Here is a 16,964-nt window from a genome sequence, read left to right as displayed (position 1 = left end):
TGGAGGTTGAAGTCAGTGGTATTAAACTGCTTTAGTAATGATCACGATTTGATGTGTGCCTAAAGACATCATTTCAGGTTTGGATGTTCGAAATAAAGACACCTCTCGAGGTAAATTGCTATGTGTTTTTATTTGCGTTTCTATCATTGTAAAGTTGGGTACATATCAGACTACGACAACTGTCCATTTTAAGTCTCTGCGTGTTTGATGAAGATCCAGCTGGAGATTGGCAATATCTACATCAAGGTCCAAAGATATCGCAGCTCAATCAGTAACTTCCCTTGGTGGATCAAGAGTATACTAAAATAACTCACGTCAATGTACCACTTCGATGTACCACTTGGGTTGAAGAGCTTGATAGTAGGAAAGAATGTGTTGAAAGCATGCCGTTCCGTTCAAGAACGTACCGGGCATACTATGTCAGCGCGAAGATAGTAAACTACCACCACGGGACCGTCAATACGACTCAGTGAGTGACCAGAGAGTGTATTGGAACACCTCATCATTCCGTATAGAACAATATGACTCGGTGTATTGATGATCTCAGTGTCTTTGATCACGAGAGATGTCAAGACAAAGGACCTTTGCTCCAGGTTGCCAAGGAGCCCAGTGAGAGAGCCAGTAGCATCTAGCAAAACCAGTTTCTTCCAGAAGGCTCATCAAAACAACATGGGAGTGGTGATGGCAGGAGGTAATCTAGCAGACGATTTGAGGAATGTTAGCATTCGATGTGAAAGAAAATATTGAAAGGAGCATGCTAAACAGGGCGAATGCAGATTCATAACACAGCAAATGATTGTAATTCGATACTAGACTCGATACCTTTGTCTCTTGGATTGTTCGTGGTCGAAGTTGAAACTTGAAGGCGTCAGGTTGATGTTGGGAGATCCAGGCCATGACAGGTTCTTGATGGAGAGGAGGAGAAGCCTATGTAGTGGATGCATGATATTAGTATCGGTTAGAGTCCATTTCAAGCTACAGTCACAAGAATACATACCGTTTTTCAGCAAAGGCCAACTTTCACTTGGCGCTTGTTTCGAAGAATATGCTTGAAACAAGCCCGACCAGCAGATGGATCTGACTGGCAATGACTGGAATATGTTGGCCATGTATGCATCCATGTCGTATGAGGTATGCCTCCTCCTGCTTGTTGATAACTGTGTTGGGACTAGGTGTGATTGTTGTTGGTAGTGCCATCAGTGTTTTTGAGGACATAGGCTCGGACATAAGCACACAACTCGATTGACTAGCTATAGTAAGAGAGGACCATCACTCAAATGTAGAATGTGTAGATAGCACAACATTCAACAGCTTGCAAAAATATGATATCTTTAGAACCTCTTCTGATAATTGTTTGATGTCTGCACGTCTCTTGACTTTCTTCTCGTTAACTTCAATAAACGCAATTCAACATTACTAGACACTTTTTACTTGTTTCCTTTGGACTGGACAGAGAATATCGAAACATTGGACGTGCTGATTATTTATCCTATACAGCATCACAGCATCCACGCTACTAATGCCAATCAGGTTGGTCATTAAGTAGAAATCCGTGTCTCGAGCATAATCAGAACCAGCAATTGCAGATGGCATACACATTTCAATTATGATTACATCGCCATCTCTAACGAAATCTGCTCGTATAGGCTTACTGGATCGTCATAACCAATCCAAACATCACACTTGACGATTCTCATCGTCCCAACTGGTCAAATGAAGACCGTTTATACGGAATCTCACAGTCTGCATAGCCCGAAACATGAGTTTTCTTTTGGACATTTCCTTCCATACCAGGAGACTCCAGCACGAATCGAAGCCATCCTGAAACATGTCAAGCAGCTTCAGTGGAAGGTGTTCTCACCTTTAGACCACGGCTGGACTCCTATAGAGCAAGTCCACAAGGCGGAATATATCGAGTATATCAAGAGAGCTTATCATGACGTTGGTGCTTTGGGTTGAAATGGTTTGCAGAGCCTACAGACATTCATACTGACACATCTTCCAACGTTAGTGGCTAAAGCTCAAAGGCAATCCAGACGGTGTATTCCCAGATGGAAGCGCTGTCAGAGAATTTGGGAATCTGCGGCGGCAGAAAACCATCAGTTCTATAAGTGCTGTTAATCCGACTGTATACGGAGGAACGCTTGGCCAGTTTGGCTATTTTTGTGCTGACCTGCAGACAGTCATCGTTGAAGGGACGCCAGTGGCAGCATATCAGGCATGTCAGGTTGCATTAACAGCTGCTGATATACTTATGACGGAGGGTGATTCAGCTGTTTTCGCTTTGACGAGGCCTCCAGGTGATAATGCTATAGCTAATATTGAATACTGCTTGCTAACTAGAATTTTTTTATTGTTTCAGGTCATCACGCTCATCCAGACATTTGTGCGGGATACTGCTTTTTCAACAATGTGGCAGTTGTTGTCGAATACCTAATTACACAGTACAAGCAGAAAGTAAATGATTTCCTTGCTTTGCTTGGAACTTGAACCACTTCTCTAATGGTACACCATCACTAGGTCGCAATAATAGACATTGACTACCACCACGGGAACGGCACGCAAGACATCTTCTACACCAGGAAGAATCCACTCTACATCTCCATCCATGGCCTTCCCGACTATCCATATTACTGGGGCGCATCATCAGAGACAGGAGAAGGTGACGGCGAAGGATACAACATAAACCATCCACTGCCGTTAGGATCTCAAGATCCAGAGTATGTAGAAGCACTTAAAACAGTGCTGTCACGGTTAGACAATCCGGATGTGATTGTTGTCTCCTTGGGTGTTGATACGTTTAAAGAAGATCCGATAGGAGGCTTCTTTTTGACTACAGAAGGGTACTTTAAGATTGGACAGTGTTTGGCAGCAAGCAATGTAAAAAAATGTCTGTTTGTGATGGAAGGGGGTTATAATATTGAACATATTGGTGTGAATGTTACTTCGGTGCTACGTGGATATGAAGATGGACTGAACTTAATATAATACTACCTGTAACACATTGCACTAAACATCTTCGCATTGACACACCTTTAAAGTTACAAGACCTGTATATGAATTTATCTTCAAAGAAGCAGCAAATAACAAAGTGTGTGAGAATTTCTATGGGTTATAAGGCGAGTATTGACCAGGTCGTGGTGGATTATTCGAGTATGAGAACCCACCAGGCAGGTTTTGTTGTGGCTGATATGGTGGTGCACTAGGCGGGCCGTAATTCAATGCTGAACCAGGCTGCCAGACTCCTGGCTGAGGTGCAGGAGACGAAGTACCATAATTCAATGCTGTACCTGGTTGCCAAACGCCAGGTTGATGACCACCTGGCGGGGTTCTATTTCCACTGCTACCACTACTACTACTCGTTCCTGGTCGCGGTGGTAGAGGTAGAGGATGCTGGTCTGATGTGGATGATACTGATAAACCAGCTATAGCATTTTGTATGGCGGTCAGGTTATCTCTGCGATCAAGGCTCCTAGCATAAACGAAGTCTGTGCAGTTGTCCTTGAATCTTGTCAATGCTAGTTGTATATCTGTATAGAACTAGAAATAAAAAGATTTCAGCGAAGTCATGTTTTGGAAACTCACAAACGTCTGTTTTTTCATCATACCTTGATTCCTTCTTGCAAATTGCCAGAAATCTCTTTGAATGTTCGATAAGCAGCCTCTAAATTATTCAAGGCACTTTCACGTTGCTTTATCATGTCATTTGTTTGTCTGGAATCCATGAATCGTTTGTGAGCAACCTAACATTTGTGTGTTAGTGATCATCTGATCCAAGTGATTTTTTTCTACATGCTTTGAACTTACTCTGACATCTTCCAATAGCTTGGTTTGCTCTAGTATAGACTGTTTTATCTGTGACACTAGTGGGTCATACTTTTTCAGCTGTTGAGCGAACAATGCTTCATTGTCTACTTGCTCTTGTTTGCTAGTAGCTTCCATGAGTTTGGGAGCTACAATACAATTTTGGCATTAGACATCTACTTGATTTCCAACTTTTCTCAATCACAATATTCTTTTACTCACCAACATCATCATCCTTGGAAAGTTTCTTGATATCCTCAACCAACACAGCCCTCCTCTTTATAATATCATTCAATTGAGCCAAGAGAGCTTTAACTTCCTTGACTGTTGGATCTGTTAAAGCTACCGTCGTCGATACTTTGCTAGAAGGTATGGCAGCTTCTAGCTCATCTCGCGATGATGACAAGGAGGTCATGACTGCAAAATTGTTGTCAATCTTGGTTCTGACAACCATGTCTGATTTGCGAGCCATGTCGAGCTTTTCACGGTATAAGCGAGCTGTGTCTCGGAGATTGCCTGTCAAATCTCTGGAAGGTGTTCGTGTCCAGCGATCTTTTCCAAATTGGTGACGAGCTTCATCGTCTTCTTTGGCTTCATTATCGAGCGCTTTCATAGCCTGAAGAAAACAAAAGAGTAGAGTGAGACGTGTAAATGGGATTTTGAGATGCAAAAAGTGGATCTGACCAGGCAAATCAACGAAGATAACTTCAACAAACATATTTTCAATTAACATACCTCGTCTAGCAACGCGACATCTGCGACAGATAGTGCTAGCACTGTCTCATAAGTTGACTGTAACCCTGATACACCACCGCTTTTTCGAACCTCTTCTGAGCGTTGCAAAACAGCAGGTGGTATACCTATTGGCTGTTCCAAAGCCTCAATAGCGCCAGGCAGATTGAGTGATTGCAATGTGCTATGTTCGCATACGGTTGAGTATATGAGGGAAAAAGAACCCAGATCGTACAGGGCGTTAATACCTGTGGCATGTAGCAGTTGCTTCCTTTGCTCTATCTGCTTCACCATTGACAAGATTCTCCTTTTGGCTTGAATATAATGATACCGCTTGGTGCACTGCGAATGGCACGAGCTACATCAACAAGTACGTCAGACAGGGGAATCAAGAAAATTGGCCGAATCTTGTATCGAGTTCAAATATTACAAACCTTGGCAAAGAATGGCTGCCCAACAACTTCACTCATACTACCCAAATCCGGAGGAGACGTTGGAGCTACCATTTCGGCACGTGCTATTGCAGCTAGAGCATCAGTTTTGGGTATGATATCGAGGTATATAATATTGTTATCCTTTTCGGCTCTTTGTAGATTGCTTTGCAGTACAGCAGCAAGGCCCTAAGTATGTGTATTCGTCAGCAAAAGATTCTACGCGAAAGACATGTGCTCCTAAAGAAATACCTTGAGATCATTCAACACTGCAGGAGCCATTTGCTTCTGATATTCCATGGCCTTCTTGACATGTCCTTCAGCAATTTGTAACCTCGCAATCTCTTCTCCATATTTACCAGCAGCTAATGCTTCACATCCTCTTCTGAATTGAGCTGCGGCATTAAAGTGCAGTGATTTGACTTGCACATGTATAATCCACTGTTGTGAGAACACGGCTGATGCGACTGCAGAGAAGTGAGCTGCGTCATAGAAATCAGAGACTTTGGCTGCTAATTTGGCTATTGTGGCATCTGTTTTTTTGTCTGTTATAGGCAAGAAAAGAGGTATGAAGTTGCGTCAATTACTGCATCTGCACAGCAAACCTTAAGTTTAGTTTACCTCCAACAGCCTTCTGCCAAAACGACTCTTGTGCTTGAGCGAGCATCAAGTTCATCAAAGCAGTAAGAGTAGTGTTTTGGAAATCAGGGCAAAATGGAACTTTGAGCTCTCCATTTGCGATTTGATCTTGAATGGCTTTGAATACGCCAGCTGCACTTTGGTAATATAATGCTATGAATAAAGAAAAGCTGTGAGCACAAAACAACGTTCAACGATGGTCACACATTTTGCACATAGCAGCTGCAACCTTACCACTCCTCTTCAGCCCTTCTGACGTTTGCCTTGACTCTGCCAATCCCAATTGAGAATACAGGGATCCCATATTGAAGAGAATGCAAGCTCGTTCGTATGATAAACTGAATGACGAGACTATGAAAGTAAAGAGGCTTAAAAACATTCATACGGCCATAGAGTCTGAGACGCGAGAAAGCACACATACTTGATCTGCGTTCCTTCCCAAAGACACAATACCACGGAAAGCATATTCGAATCTGATCAATGAGACAGATATGAATTGTTAGATATTTTCGCTATGACAAAGAGTGCTAAGAAACAACTCACCGAGTTCTCGTTGATGGGAAACTTTGCGCCCAAATAGATGATTTGACCATAATATCTATAGTAACAAGGCTGCGTACGTAAGCTTGTCCTCAAAAACAGAAATACGAGCAAACACACTTTTGTAGTCTAGCCAAGGAGGCCGAGTGAGACTCTAGTGTTATAATCTCATTTCTTAAATTATCCAGGGAGCGAAAATCGTCGAGATAAACTTCAGGATCTTCACTGTATGCCTGTTAGATTGCAAAAGTCGAATTAATGAGGGCTGATTTGTAGCATTGCAAAGTATTCAGGGAAGCAAGATAGAGGAGGGCTTCATCTTAAAAGTACTTCTTTACTACTTGTCAAAGTGAATAGAGCATTGTCGTCGATGATCAAACTGTCAATATCGTTGCCGTCTCTACTTGCCTGGGCAATGTAGTTCCTTAAAGACGACGAGACGGGGACACTTTCTGTTTTCTTAAAGTCCACTGATAGGAAGTTGGACGTCTGATTATTCATCCTTGTTTTTTCTGTTCAAGCACGCGTCTTGAAAGTCTTCAAGCTTGCGAAGAAGTGCGAGTGGGGAGTTGCAAATCAAATGTTTAATGGCTGAAGACATAGGCGACAGGCTACAGAATGCAGACCCCTTACGTGAAACGCGTCCCAAACTGGATATAGACACGTCGAGGTTAAGTAATCGGTATTTCTATTTGTTCATTGACAAGAAAATTACAGTTTGTTTGTTGCAGTGATTTCATAGTATGAGGATATCTTTGTAGTTGTTCTATATATTTATGTATCAGAGTTCCTTGAGCACGTCCACAGGCATCTTGTCAAGGGAAGCATCTTCAAGCGGCACCACGGGCGCAACCTTGACAGGCCGCTTTCCAAATTCGAATTCATCCCAATCTTTCAGTTGTCCACCAGCCTTTCTACCATCAGATATGTTTTTGAGACATTTGACTAGCTCGGAAATTAGACGATGAGAGCGTTTGTCGCCAGTAGTTCCAAACTCGGCAGAGTTCATGACATAGCTAAAGGCAATACGACGTTCTTGATTCCACCAAATCATACTTCCACCCGCACCTGCCCATCTAAAGAGTGAAATGGAGTGAGTACTGGACGACGGAAGAACAGATGGCAAATGTATACGTATGACATGGAAACAAGACAAGCTTCTTACCCTGACTATTGTCCGAATGAGATGAAACAGAATGAAGAAATAAGAGTGAGTACTCGTCGACAAGGCACTGTGAAAAACTTCAAAACGAAAAGCTTACCCATCCAATGTCTTCAGCTTCAGGAAAACGCACATCAAGAGCCCAACCTCCAGTAGCAAAAGTCAAGTTACGGTGCAATACAACATCAGGCAGTCGAGGCAATGGTATCTCGGTAGACCTCATTGTGGAGTGGTTTTTAATCAGTGTAAACCCATCAAAACTACCTCCATTAGCCATAACCGCAGCCAGACGGGCCAGACTTTTCGCGTTCGTGATTCCGCCATATGACGGACCTTCCGAAGCCCACACTTCTCTACGGTTATGAGAATGCGGCCATGGTCGAATCTGTTTAGGTGAGCTGCCACGGGTAGCTTTATAACTGATACTGCTCGAGTCAAAGAGAGCTCGACGAACTGTTGGTGGCAGTGGTTCGGTTTGGAATCGAGACGGCAGCAAGAGTTTGGCCATAGTTCGTAGAGCTGGATAACCCATGATGGGCGATACTCGATTTTCTTTGTCTTGTGGCAGACCAAGATAGAATTCGACATCGAGTCCTGGCATTATATCTTGCCTAATGATCTGACCTAACGTTCTACCATCTACTCGTCTGGCAATTTCATTGAGATACCAACCTCTGGTGACAGCTTGGTAGCCTTGCACCACACTTCCGTTGAAATTATGAGGTTGACGAGCTAGTAGTTCGGCCATTTGATCTAGATCAGATATTTCCTGGAGAGTAGGCTGGTTGTCGTTGTCAAGGTAAGTGACACCTGCTCTATGACCTAAAAGATGAGCTAAAGTGACGTTTTCCTTGTTCCCTTGGGCGAATTCAGGCCAATATGCAGCGATGCGTTCATTATAATCTAGCTTTCCTCGATCTACTAGATAAGCTATAGCAATTCCTTCTACGGCTTTGGACGATGAGAATACGATCTGAAGAGATTCGTTGGTATATTTTCTCTTGAAGAGACGCGAGTGGTAACCTCCAAACAAGTCAACCACAGGTTCTTCTCCAACTAGGAATTGAGAGGAAGTCTGTCAAAAACTTGGTTCAACGAAGAAAGATAGCCGACTAGCGGTCAAAACCACATACCATAAGCGACAAAACTGGCACCCACTTCATAACCATCCTGAAAGTTCTGCCAAAATGCTTCACCAACACTCTCGAATCCTTCCTTGATAACACCTCCAATAGGCCAAGTAGGACTAAGATTATATTGAAATTAGCAATTGTAGGATGACATGCGATGACAGTAGATCAAATTGTCAATAGCAGCAGAAACAGCAAAAATGGTAACAGCTGAACAAGCAACAACGGCAGCTTCTAAATCCTGTATGTAGCATTCCAGGATTACCAAATACATGACGCTTACCAACGCATTCCAACAATGTTGCAGACCAAGGGCTGATTAACGGCACCTGTCCAGTACCGCCAGTTAACAAAGCTGAGTATTCCAGTCCAGATCAGGAATCTTCTGATTCCCTTGGACAAATATGTCCTCTTGGTGTGTGCATGTGAATGTGATGCCAAGTGCTCATGAGACTTTGTTCTCTTAAAGAGCCTGTGGCCAGCTTTGAAGAGTATCCTGCTTCTAAATGGTCGTCTAAATAGTATGGATGCAGAGGGAGAGATGGGACTGATCGGCGGGGGAGAGTTTTGCTCGTCGTTGAGTTGTAGCGGATTGTGATGATCAGTAGAGGGAAGAGATTCCGTGCGAATATGAGGTATTATAGGCTTCTCCATTGTTGATTCAACGGCTCCTATTATTACAAAAAACTGGTTTTAATCTGACATGTGCTCGCTCCTTGCAGAAAATGTCAATGATCAATCAGCATCACAAGACAGGTCAGATGTATGGGCTCAGATGCTCATATAACGAATGGAAGATACAGCAATACGCAATGTCGCGTCACGGTGCCTTGAAAGCGTATCTCGAAGCGCCAAACGCCAAAAGTTCAAATGTAGAATCATCAGAAATCAGTTAGTCACGATTACGCGTTTTCAAACGTTCAAACGACATTGGTACATGATATAATTCAATTTAATCATCCTCTGCGACCTATTTTCTAGTAATCTGCAAACAATTCAAATCATCGTTCAAACGCTCATAATTTGACAACACGAGGAATAAGCGGAGGACAAGGAGAACTTACGACGGTCGATCGATAGTATGGCGATGCAGACTCCAGCACCACCAGTCAGGTTACAAGAGTACTTTGACAACATCCTGCCAGCAGCAGTTGCTCCACTCGCAAAATCATACAAGAATTTGGGCGATATTGCCCTCCATTGTGAGCAGTACTCTCACGACGAATCCACCGTTCTCAATCAAGACAGACGTGCTTACGATGAAGCACTCAGTAGCACCTCGCAGTATGCTCTCAAGGGATTGTCGGCTCTGGCATACCAATTGTCAGTGGCGGGCGCGACATTGCAAGAATGCATGGACTCTATGAATGCGGAACTGGGCAGATCTGTCGTAGAAATGGAAGAATCTACTCAGGTACACTTGGATCTATCAAGATCTACTCTATTGGGGTTGGGATGTGTTGTTTGCTATTGTCGTTCATCATGGCAAAGCTACCCCTTACTGATTCTCCATGTCTTCATAGAGATTTGATATGGCTCAAGAAGCTATTGGAAGAAAGGCATTGGGACAATACAATTATCAAACGACTACTACTACTCGCAAGGCCAAAACTGCCAAAGTTGAAGGTACTGTCTCTATCGTGTGTATGATCATCTTTCGTTCGACTAACCCTACTTGTACATCTAGCTGCAGCTTACGTACCTCGGCAAGCAACACCAGTAATAAACCTCCATGCACTCGATTCAATCGGAACACAACTGCAGCCATTCGGATTTGGTGGTTTACAACGAATGAACAGTGGAACAACATTAGCCAAAGATACTGTATTGGCTGCCACTTCAAATCCTTCCTTATCTCCCGGCACACCAAACTCCAGCTCACCAGCATCAGCAACCACCCGTGGATTCCAACGAATACCCGCAATGGCACCACCAACACTCGAACGCCCATCCTCCCTTTCCGATGTATCTCCTACAGGATCAAACACATCGCCCGGTAGACCTTCTCCTATGGGTATGGGAACCATTCGAGGTGCTATTCCACCACCACCAGTTTTGGAAGCGACTGCATCTGTTCGTGCAAAGGGCAATGCTGGTGGGATATCTCGTTTGTTGCTGTCTCTGACAAAATTCTCACATAAATTCTGAAAAAATCAGCTATTGCTTTGCCTCCACCACCTCCTCCAGATAATCTGTCGACGTTCTTGGCCACGGGCACGGTTCGGGGACGACCTGCAGCCAAAGGTGAGAATTTTCTTGTTGCTGGACATCTCGCCATTCGTTTTCTAAATTTCTTTTTCTCTGTGATCTTTTCTTCGCAGAGGAAGGCATTGCTCCTGTTGGAAGCACTGGAAGTTTAGCACATCTAGCTGGTACCATTAGAGCTAAGCAATTGCTAGGAACTCAAGGCGGTGGACCTATGCCACCACCTCCTCCTACTCAACCACAGGCAACTTTGCCGAAGAGTATGTCGTCAACTATGCCATTAAGTGTGTCGTCCAGATCCATAGCTGCAGGTATGTCCAACAATAGAATATAAGTTGTTGAAGTCCGCGACACTCACCGCTCGTTTCTGTTAGTTGAACAAGAGGAAGCTGGAGATGTCGTTCCTCCTCCTCCTGCTCCAAGCATCCAAAGTGGTACATTTTCAAATCATGTTCGCAACAAAACAGACTTCATTCTAAGACGACAAACCTTGATCTCCAAAATAGGTATGGCTTCGTCTCGACAGCAACCATCAGTTGACGATTTCGGTAGTTCGTCCTCTCTGTCTCGAGCATTAGGAAATGCACTGAGAAATAAACAGGCCAGAACAACCGGCGCTCCTGTACCTCCTCCTATTCCCACAGTTACATCATCCTTGTCTCGACATGGATCACAAGCTGAAATGAGTGGAAACAATGTCTTTGGAGCTCCTCCTCCGCCACCACCACCGCCGCCGCAGGAACCTGACAGAGATTCTGCTCCATTCGCTCCACCTCCGCCGCCACCTCCAGGAATGGGTGGTCCACCTCCACCTCCTCCTCCATCGTTCGGAGGTCCGATAAAGGCTGCATCTTATTCTGAAGGTGCTTCTGATGGTATGAGTGATTAAATACGTTGGTGCAGGTGCATCATTATTCACGTATGTCAATAGACGCTGGAAGTGGTAATGAATTACAAGACGCGTTACGGAATGCACTCAAGAAACGTGCGAACAAGCCTTCAGGTATGTAGTTGAAGTTGTGATATTTCTGATTCAGATTCTAACTCCTTGTGAGAAGATGGTGCAAGCTTGGAAATACCCTCGGCCAGCAACAGTCCTTCAACACCTCAGTCTGGAAGTGCTGTATCCATTCAAGATGAATTAAAAGGTCTTCTCTCTGGTGGTGTCAAACTCAAGAAACGAAGCGACAATGGTATTCGAAATGTTTGCTGGACGATTGTTTTGTCCTAGGAAACAGTCAATCTAATCATATTCGTGGTTTTAGCCGTATCACCAGACAAGTCGAATTCACCTGGATCTGCAGGAGCAACTATTACAGGTGGTGGCAACTTCCAAGACCAACTCAAGATGCGTTTGCAATCTCGTGGTGATTCCAAGCCAGGTACGATTTTCAAATATGTATGACCATAGTTACAGAATAGTGAATTAACATTGATCATTTCAAGTCAATATTCCATCCAAGGATACTTCGCCAACTCGTTCGGGTGTACCTGAATGGCAGTCCCAACTCAAAGGAAAACTGGCGAATCGTGTTCCATCTGCTGATGTTGTAGCGACTGAAGGCTCTGAGTCCGCTACAGACACTAGCCCACCTAGAGGTATTGACCGAGGACAATTCAACGTTTGGTTCGCATTTCTCACACATACTCTATATACCTTCTAGATCAACCTTCTTCACAACGCTCCGCCATGCTCAGACCAGTATCCAGCTCCAATAGTCAACCTGCGTCTCGTAAACCCTCAGGATTGTCCCCGAACGAACCTGTTGAGGAACCATCTCCAACTTCTGCTCCAGGCAGTCCATCAAAGAAGATAACTGGTGGGGGAACTATTAAAATCAAGGCTAAATCATCAGCAACTCCATCACCAACAAAGTCAGGTGACGCTGCTAGTGTCCATAGTGATGACATGTCTACGTTGGGCAACTCGTCAGACATGGCCGATACTTCACCAACTCGAAACAGCATTGTCAATCAACGAACATCTCTTGTCGGTCAACGAACCAGTGTTGGTCCATCTATCACTGGACGAATTAGTATTGCTCAACAAGCAGTAGAACGACAATCTAGTTTCAGTCAGCAACAAGAGCAACCTCGACTTAGTGTATCGCAACGACAGCAGCAGCAGTACGAGCAAATCGAATCACCGTCTAATCTGCTTGATGATTATGCTGCCAACCCATCTCCCGTACAAGATGCTGAACCAGCTGCTGAAGAACAGGAATATGAACTTCAACCTCCCAGTGATGGACAAGACATGGCTGTCGCTTTAGCTGATTATGATGCTACTGGTGAGGGACAGATGGCTCTTGTAGCGGGTGAAACGATACGTGTTGTTGCTTGGGAGTATGGTAATGGTTGGAGTTACGGAGAGTCGTTGGATGGTACTAAACGTGGTGTCTTTCCACAAACGTGGGTAGCTTCTTAGTATTTGGCACAATCCAAATTTGTTTCTAACTCTGATTTTGGATTAGATATGTGGATCCTCTGTAAATAATGTCCTTATTAGATGTGAACATTTTCATACAAGTCTTTCTGTAATAAAAACAAACGTTGGGGATCTATTTTATGATATATTTGATACGGCGAAGTCAAGTTTAAAGATGTAAGATTAAGCACATAATGTTTCTAAAATATATTAGCGATGATTCCAAACATTGGCTAGTGCTATATCACTGGCTACACCCAACAACTCCCAGAGCACTTTGACCTCGCAAAGAAAAGGAAAAGTCATTTGTGGGTTCGATCCAAAGTGAATCTTCGAGCTGTATATTTACCAATTGAGCAAAAGCGCCAAGAGTCCTCATACGATCTCTACAACTCCCTGCAATGTTGTGTTGGGACTGATGTAGTACCTGTAATCAACTGGCTCGTCGCTAAGCTCCTGTTCATCGAAATAGCATATAAGATACAGATTGACAGGCTCTTGGAAAATACGAGTCACATTGTCTTCATTTGGTTTGTGCACTACTAAGAGTCCTGCGTTTGTATGCAATAGCACAGCGTCGTTTGAGGCTCCTGTCGTCTCAATAGCTATAAATGCATGTGAATTGGCACGGTAGATATCCAGATTGTCTGGCCAGATAGACACATCACTCGTGAATATTGTCGAAGGCTCACTACCATTGTTTCTCTTCTGATGCCAAATAGCCGTATACCCATATTCACTAAAATCACCTCCATATTGATCAAAAGTCTGACCTCTCAAGATCACAGACATCATATGCTTTCTAGGGTACTCGGTAGACACAGTCTCATACTTGACAAAGTCTTCTGTTTTAGTTTGGCGAAGGTGTAGATAGTGATAAAGTTCCGACCACTTTGGCTGCTTGGTTTGGAGACTAGAGTCAAACCAGGATCTTCCTGTGGAAGGCGAAGACTGGTAGTTGATTATCAAGTGGCCTCCTTCTATAAGTTTACGCATCATAAGCTCCACAGCTACTTCGAAGGGCTTCAGATCGTTTGGGTCCGGTTCACCGTTATCAAGACGCTTGGAGGAAATATATGGGAGGTTTATGTGGGGAAATACCAGCTTGATTGCTCCAAATATTAAATCCTGCTTCAAGGAACACTCCTTACTCATTTTGGAGGCATCTGTCACGTCAACAGTCCTAATCGAAATATCGTCCGATAAGTAGTCGTTTCCAATGAGAGCCATAACCACATCTAAATCCTCATGCATCCCCGCTAACAGCCTTCTAAAGTCTATTTGAACAGCCACGACTATCTGTTCCATTAAGTAAGGGTCTATCATAGGCCCCGTATTGAGTACCTGCTCCATTGAAATTGGGGTTGCAATAGGCTTTATATTGGCGACAGATTCTTCCTCCAAGGATGACACCTTAACTTGCAATTCATCAATGACGCGGTTTATGTGTCGTCTTTCCAATGTCGTGTCGGTTCCAACGGCAATATATACCACGTTTCGAGAGAGAGAAAGGCCTCTTGGAAGGTCCACACGCGACCAAAATACACGGTAGACTTGATCTGATCAACCAGGTTGTGCAACGTCTTTTGATATTCCATGCATGTGCCCTCGACTAATTCAGCTTAAACTATCGGTGTGTCTATACGAAGATCCACCACTGTAGCCAGGTATTCACTAATTTCTTGGACCAGTTCCATCAGTTTATGCAGGGTTTCAATAGTGGCAGGCTCCAAGACCATATAGCATTTGGAGGCACCTTCATATATTTTATTCATGATGCTAACTTGTGCTTCCTTATCAACATCACTGTGCTGGTGAATGCAAAAAATGTCAATCCACAGGTTTCCAAATTTCTGAATAAGGGCCAGGAAAGCTTCCAGCTTTTCTTCACTGCCAATTAGCACGCCTAATCTTGAATCGTTCACTTTTGTGCTCAGCGTTCGTACTGTATCCCATGTGTGGAGACACAGTTCAATAATTGTGAGTGCCATCGAACGGACTGATTTCGACTCCTTCGTGATTGTAATTAGCAAGCTTCATATGATCTTTCAAGGATGGCAATATAGAAGCTGGTACATTCATAGGCTCTGGCTAAGAAAACGTGTAGAAGTTGAATAATTAATTAGATAGTATCACCAACATTCCATAACTTCGAAAGTTGGCAATACGTGTATGCTCCAAACGTTAATCTACTTTTGATCCTTGCTGGGTCCATGAGTGGTAGTAGTTACCTTAGCGAGGAGTTGTTTGGGCGCCGTTACTTTGACCTTTTCAGATGCTGCCGATTTGCTTCGTCTGCGTCTATCCTCATCAACTGTATAACAAAGGCGAAGCATTTCTAGTCAAGCTAGAAGGTGCTTGAAATCCTACTGAATTTTGAATGCTTTGAGCGTTGAGGTTGTCATCGTGCGAGGCTCAAGTCTTGTCAAAGTAATTTCATTCGCTCGGGCTTTGATGAGTCCATTAGTTGCTATCGAGGACAGAAAATCAGAACGACTGCATTCGGCAGCAGATCAATTTGTTTCGAAATTCAGTTCTTTTAAATATAACCGTTCTCTGAAAAAAACACCATGTCAATCTTATGCGGTCGCTGCTTACGCGCATAGACCGTCTCATCGGCATACAAGATTAGCTGGATCTGACGCTTGTCCCCTCCAAAACACCCTTGACAGATGCATGTGTGACTTGCTAACAAGTTTCAGCATCTTGTCACGTTTTGGATTCTTGTCACGTTTTGGATCAACAACACCATAGTCCACCTAGTTCTCGATCTCGAGACGCTTAATCAACAATGTCTGGCACAGCACAAGTCAGAATCGCCCAAACAATCGAACATTTAGCTCCAACCTCATCCCAACGATTCCTTTACACAGTCGACAAGTACGCTGACAAGGTCCTCACACTCGCACAGCGAGAATTCTATGAAGAAAACGGCTACATAATCATCAAAAAACTCGTTCCAGAGTCTGACCTGCAAGCATACAAGACTGTACGTGATGATCAAGCACATCGTGGGAATCTACATCTCTACTAACATTCGTTCCGCCCGAATAAACATAGCGATTCGTGGAGCTATGTGATCGAAAAGTGGACGCTCCCAAGAATTTGTTAATGATGAGGGATATCTCGCTTGTGAGGCAGCCTGGTGGTAAGAACTCGTGGGGTGAACACGCTATAACGAAAATGCAGGGGTTTCAGGACGAGCCGGTGCTGTTTGGGTACTGCAAGACACCGGAGGTGCTGAGATATGTGGAGGCTTTTAGTGGGCCGAATATTATGGTTAGTGTGCTTGGGGTTTGTGTTGTGTCTTTGGGTGTGGTTACGAACGCATCGATCAAAGAGGTTCTAACGATTCGTATTAGGCTGTTCATACGATGCTAGTGAATAAACGTGGGTGAAAGTTGTCTTGTTGTGAAAGAAGATTTGGCCGTGTTGCTGATTGTATTGATTTACTTTAGCACCGGGTGTTGGGGCAACTGGAAGACACCCTCTACATCAAGACCTGTGGTACTTTCCTTGGTATGGCATTGAATTTTCGTTTACCCCTCTTGTTACGGCTCTGTCTGTATGCAACTCTGAACAATAAAACCCACTGACGAGATTTGCAACCACCACAGGGGCCCTGCTGATCGAACCGTCTGTTCTGTAAGTTCAGTTACAACCAGAGTATTCTACCACAATACTCAACAAAACGGGCAATCATCGTAGTGGACAGCAATGGAAAAAATAACCCGTGAAAACGGGTGTCTTGTGGTTATACCTGGCAGCCACAAAGGCAGCCTATTAGACCACGATTATCCAGATTGGAGTGCGGAAGGAGGAGTGAATCATCAGTACTTGGGAGTGAAAGGAATAAAGCCTGAAGAAGTCACACGAGTGAGTAGTTTGGAAAT

The 16,964-nt window shown here is 43.8% G+C and overlaps 4 protein-coding genes across 4 annotated transcripts; 2 read left to right on the top strand and 2 right to left on the bottom strand.

Annotated features, from left to right (window-relative positions):
- Positions 1 to 1,071: 1,071 nt before the first annotated feature.
- Positions 1,072 to 2,988, top strand: SmJEL517_g04212 (uncharacterized protein; the record flags this gene model as incomplete). Its single annotated transcript, XM_031170140.1, has 6 exons — positions 1,072 to 1,131; positions 1,795 to 1,941; positions 2,012 to 2,128; positions 2,180 to 2,300; positions 2,363 to 2,457; positions 2,521 to 2,988. The coding sequence occupies 6 exons, from the start codon at positions 1,072 to 1,074 to the stop codon at positions 2,986 to 2,988; spliced, it is 1,008 nt and encodes a 335-aa protein (XP_031023901.1).
- A 117-nt stretch (positions 2,989 to 3,105) lies between these two features.
- On the bottom strand, positions 3,106 to 6,647 carry SmJEL517_g04211 (uncharacterized protein; the record flags this gene model as incomplete). Its single annotated transcript, XM_031170139.1, has 14 exons — positions 3,106 to 3,540; positions 3,609 to 3,743; positions 3,808 to 3,953; positions 4,027 to 4,420; positions 4,540 to 4,720; positions 4,785 to 4,894; positions 4,971 to 5,156; positions 5,220 to 5,512; positions 5,589 to 5,759; positions 5,841 to 5,957; positions 6,028 to 6,079; positions 6,150 to 6,204; positions 6,267 to 6,379; positions 6,477 to 6,647. 14 exons carry the CDS (start codon positions 6,645 to 6,647, stop codon positions 3,106 to 3,108), a joined length of 2,559 nt encoding a protein of 852 aa, XP_031023904.1.
- A 280-nt stretch (positions 6,648 to 6,927) lies between these two features.
- On the bottom strand, positions 6,928 to 9,092 carry SmJEL517_g04210 (uncharacterized protein; the record flags this gene model as incomplete). Its single annotated transcript, XM_031170138.1, has 5 exons — positions 6,928 to 7,222; positions 7,281 to 7,312; positions 7,409 to 8,364; positions 8,442 to 8,554; positions 8,722 to 9,092. 5 exons carry the CDS (start codon positions 9,090 to 9,092, stop codon positions 6,928 to 6,930), a joined length of 1,767 nt encoding a protein of 588 aa, XP_031023903.1.
- Positions 9,093 to 9,519: 427 nt separating this feature from the next.
- Positions 9,520 to 13,136, top strand: SmJEL517_g04209 (uncharacterized protein; the record flags this gene model as incomplete). Its single annotated transcript, XM_031170137.1, has 13 exons — positions 9,520 to 9,852; positions 9,962 to 10,064; positions 10,126 to 10,533; positions 10,596 to 10,682; positions 10,760 to 10,954; positions 11,018 to 11,077; positions 11,150 to 11,518; positions 11,575 to 11,646; positions 11,702 to 11,836; positions 11,909 to 12,025; positions 12,090 to 12,242; positions 12,308 to 13,055; positions 13,118 to 13,136. 13 exons carry the CDS (start codon positions 9,520 to 9,522, stop codon positions 13,134 to 13,136), a joined length of 2,799 nt encoding a protein of 932 aa, XP_031023860.1.
- Positions 13,137 to 16,964: the final 3,828 nt, after the last annotated feature.

This window comes from Synchytrium microbalum, assembly GCF_006535985.1.
Source record: "Synchytrium microbalum strain JEL517 chromosome Unknown SmJEL517_scf0027, whole genome shotgun sequence".
Lineage (NCBI taxonomy): Eukaryota > Fungi > Chytridiomycota > Chytridiomycetes > Synchytriales > Synchytriaceae > Synchytrium > Synchytrium microbalum.
The sequence above is the reverse complement of the archived record's forward strand: the minus strand, read 5'-3'. Positions and strand labels throughout refer to the sequence as shown.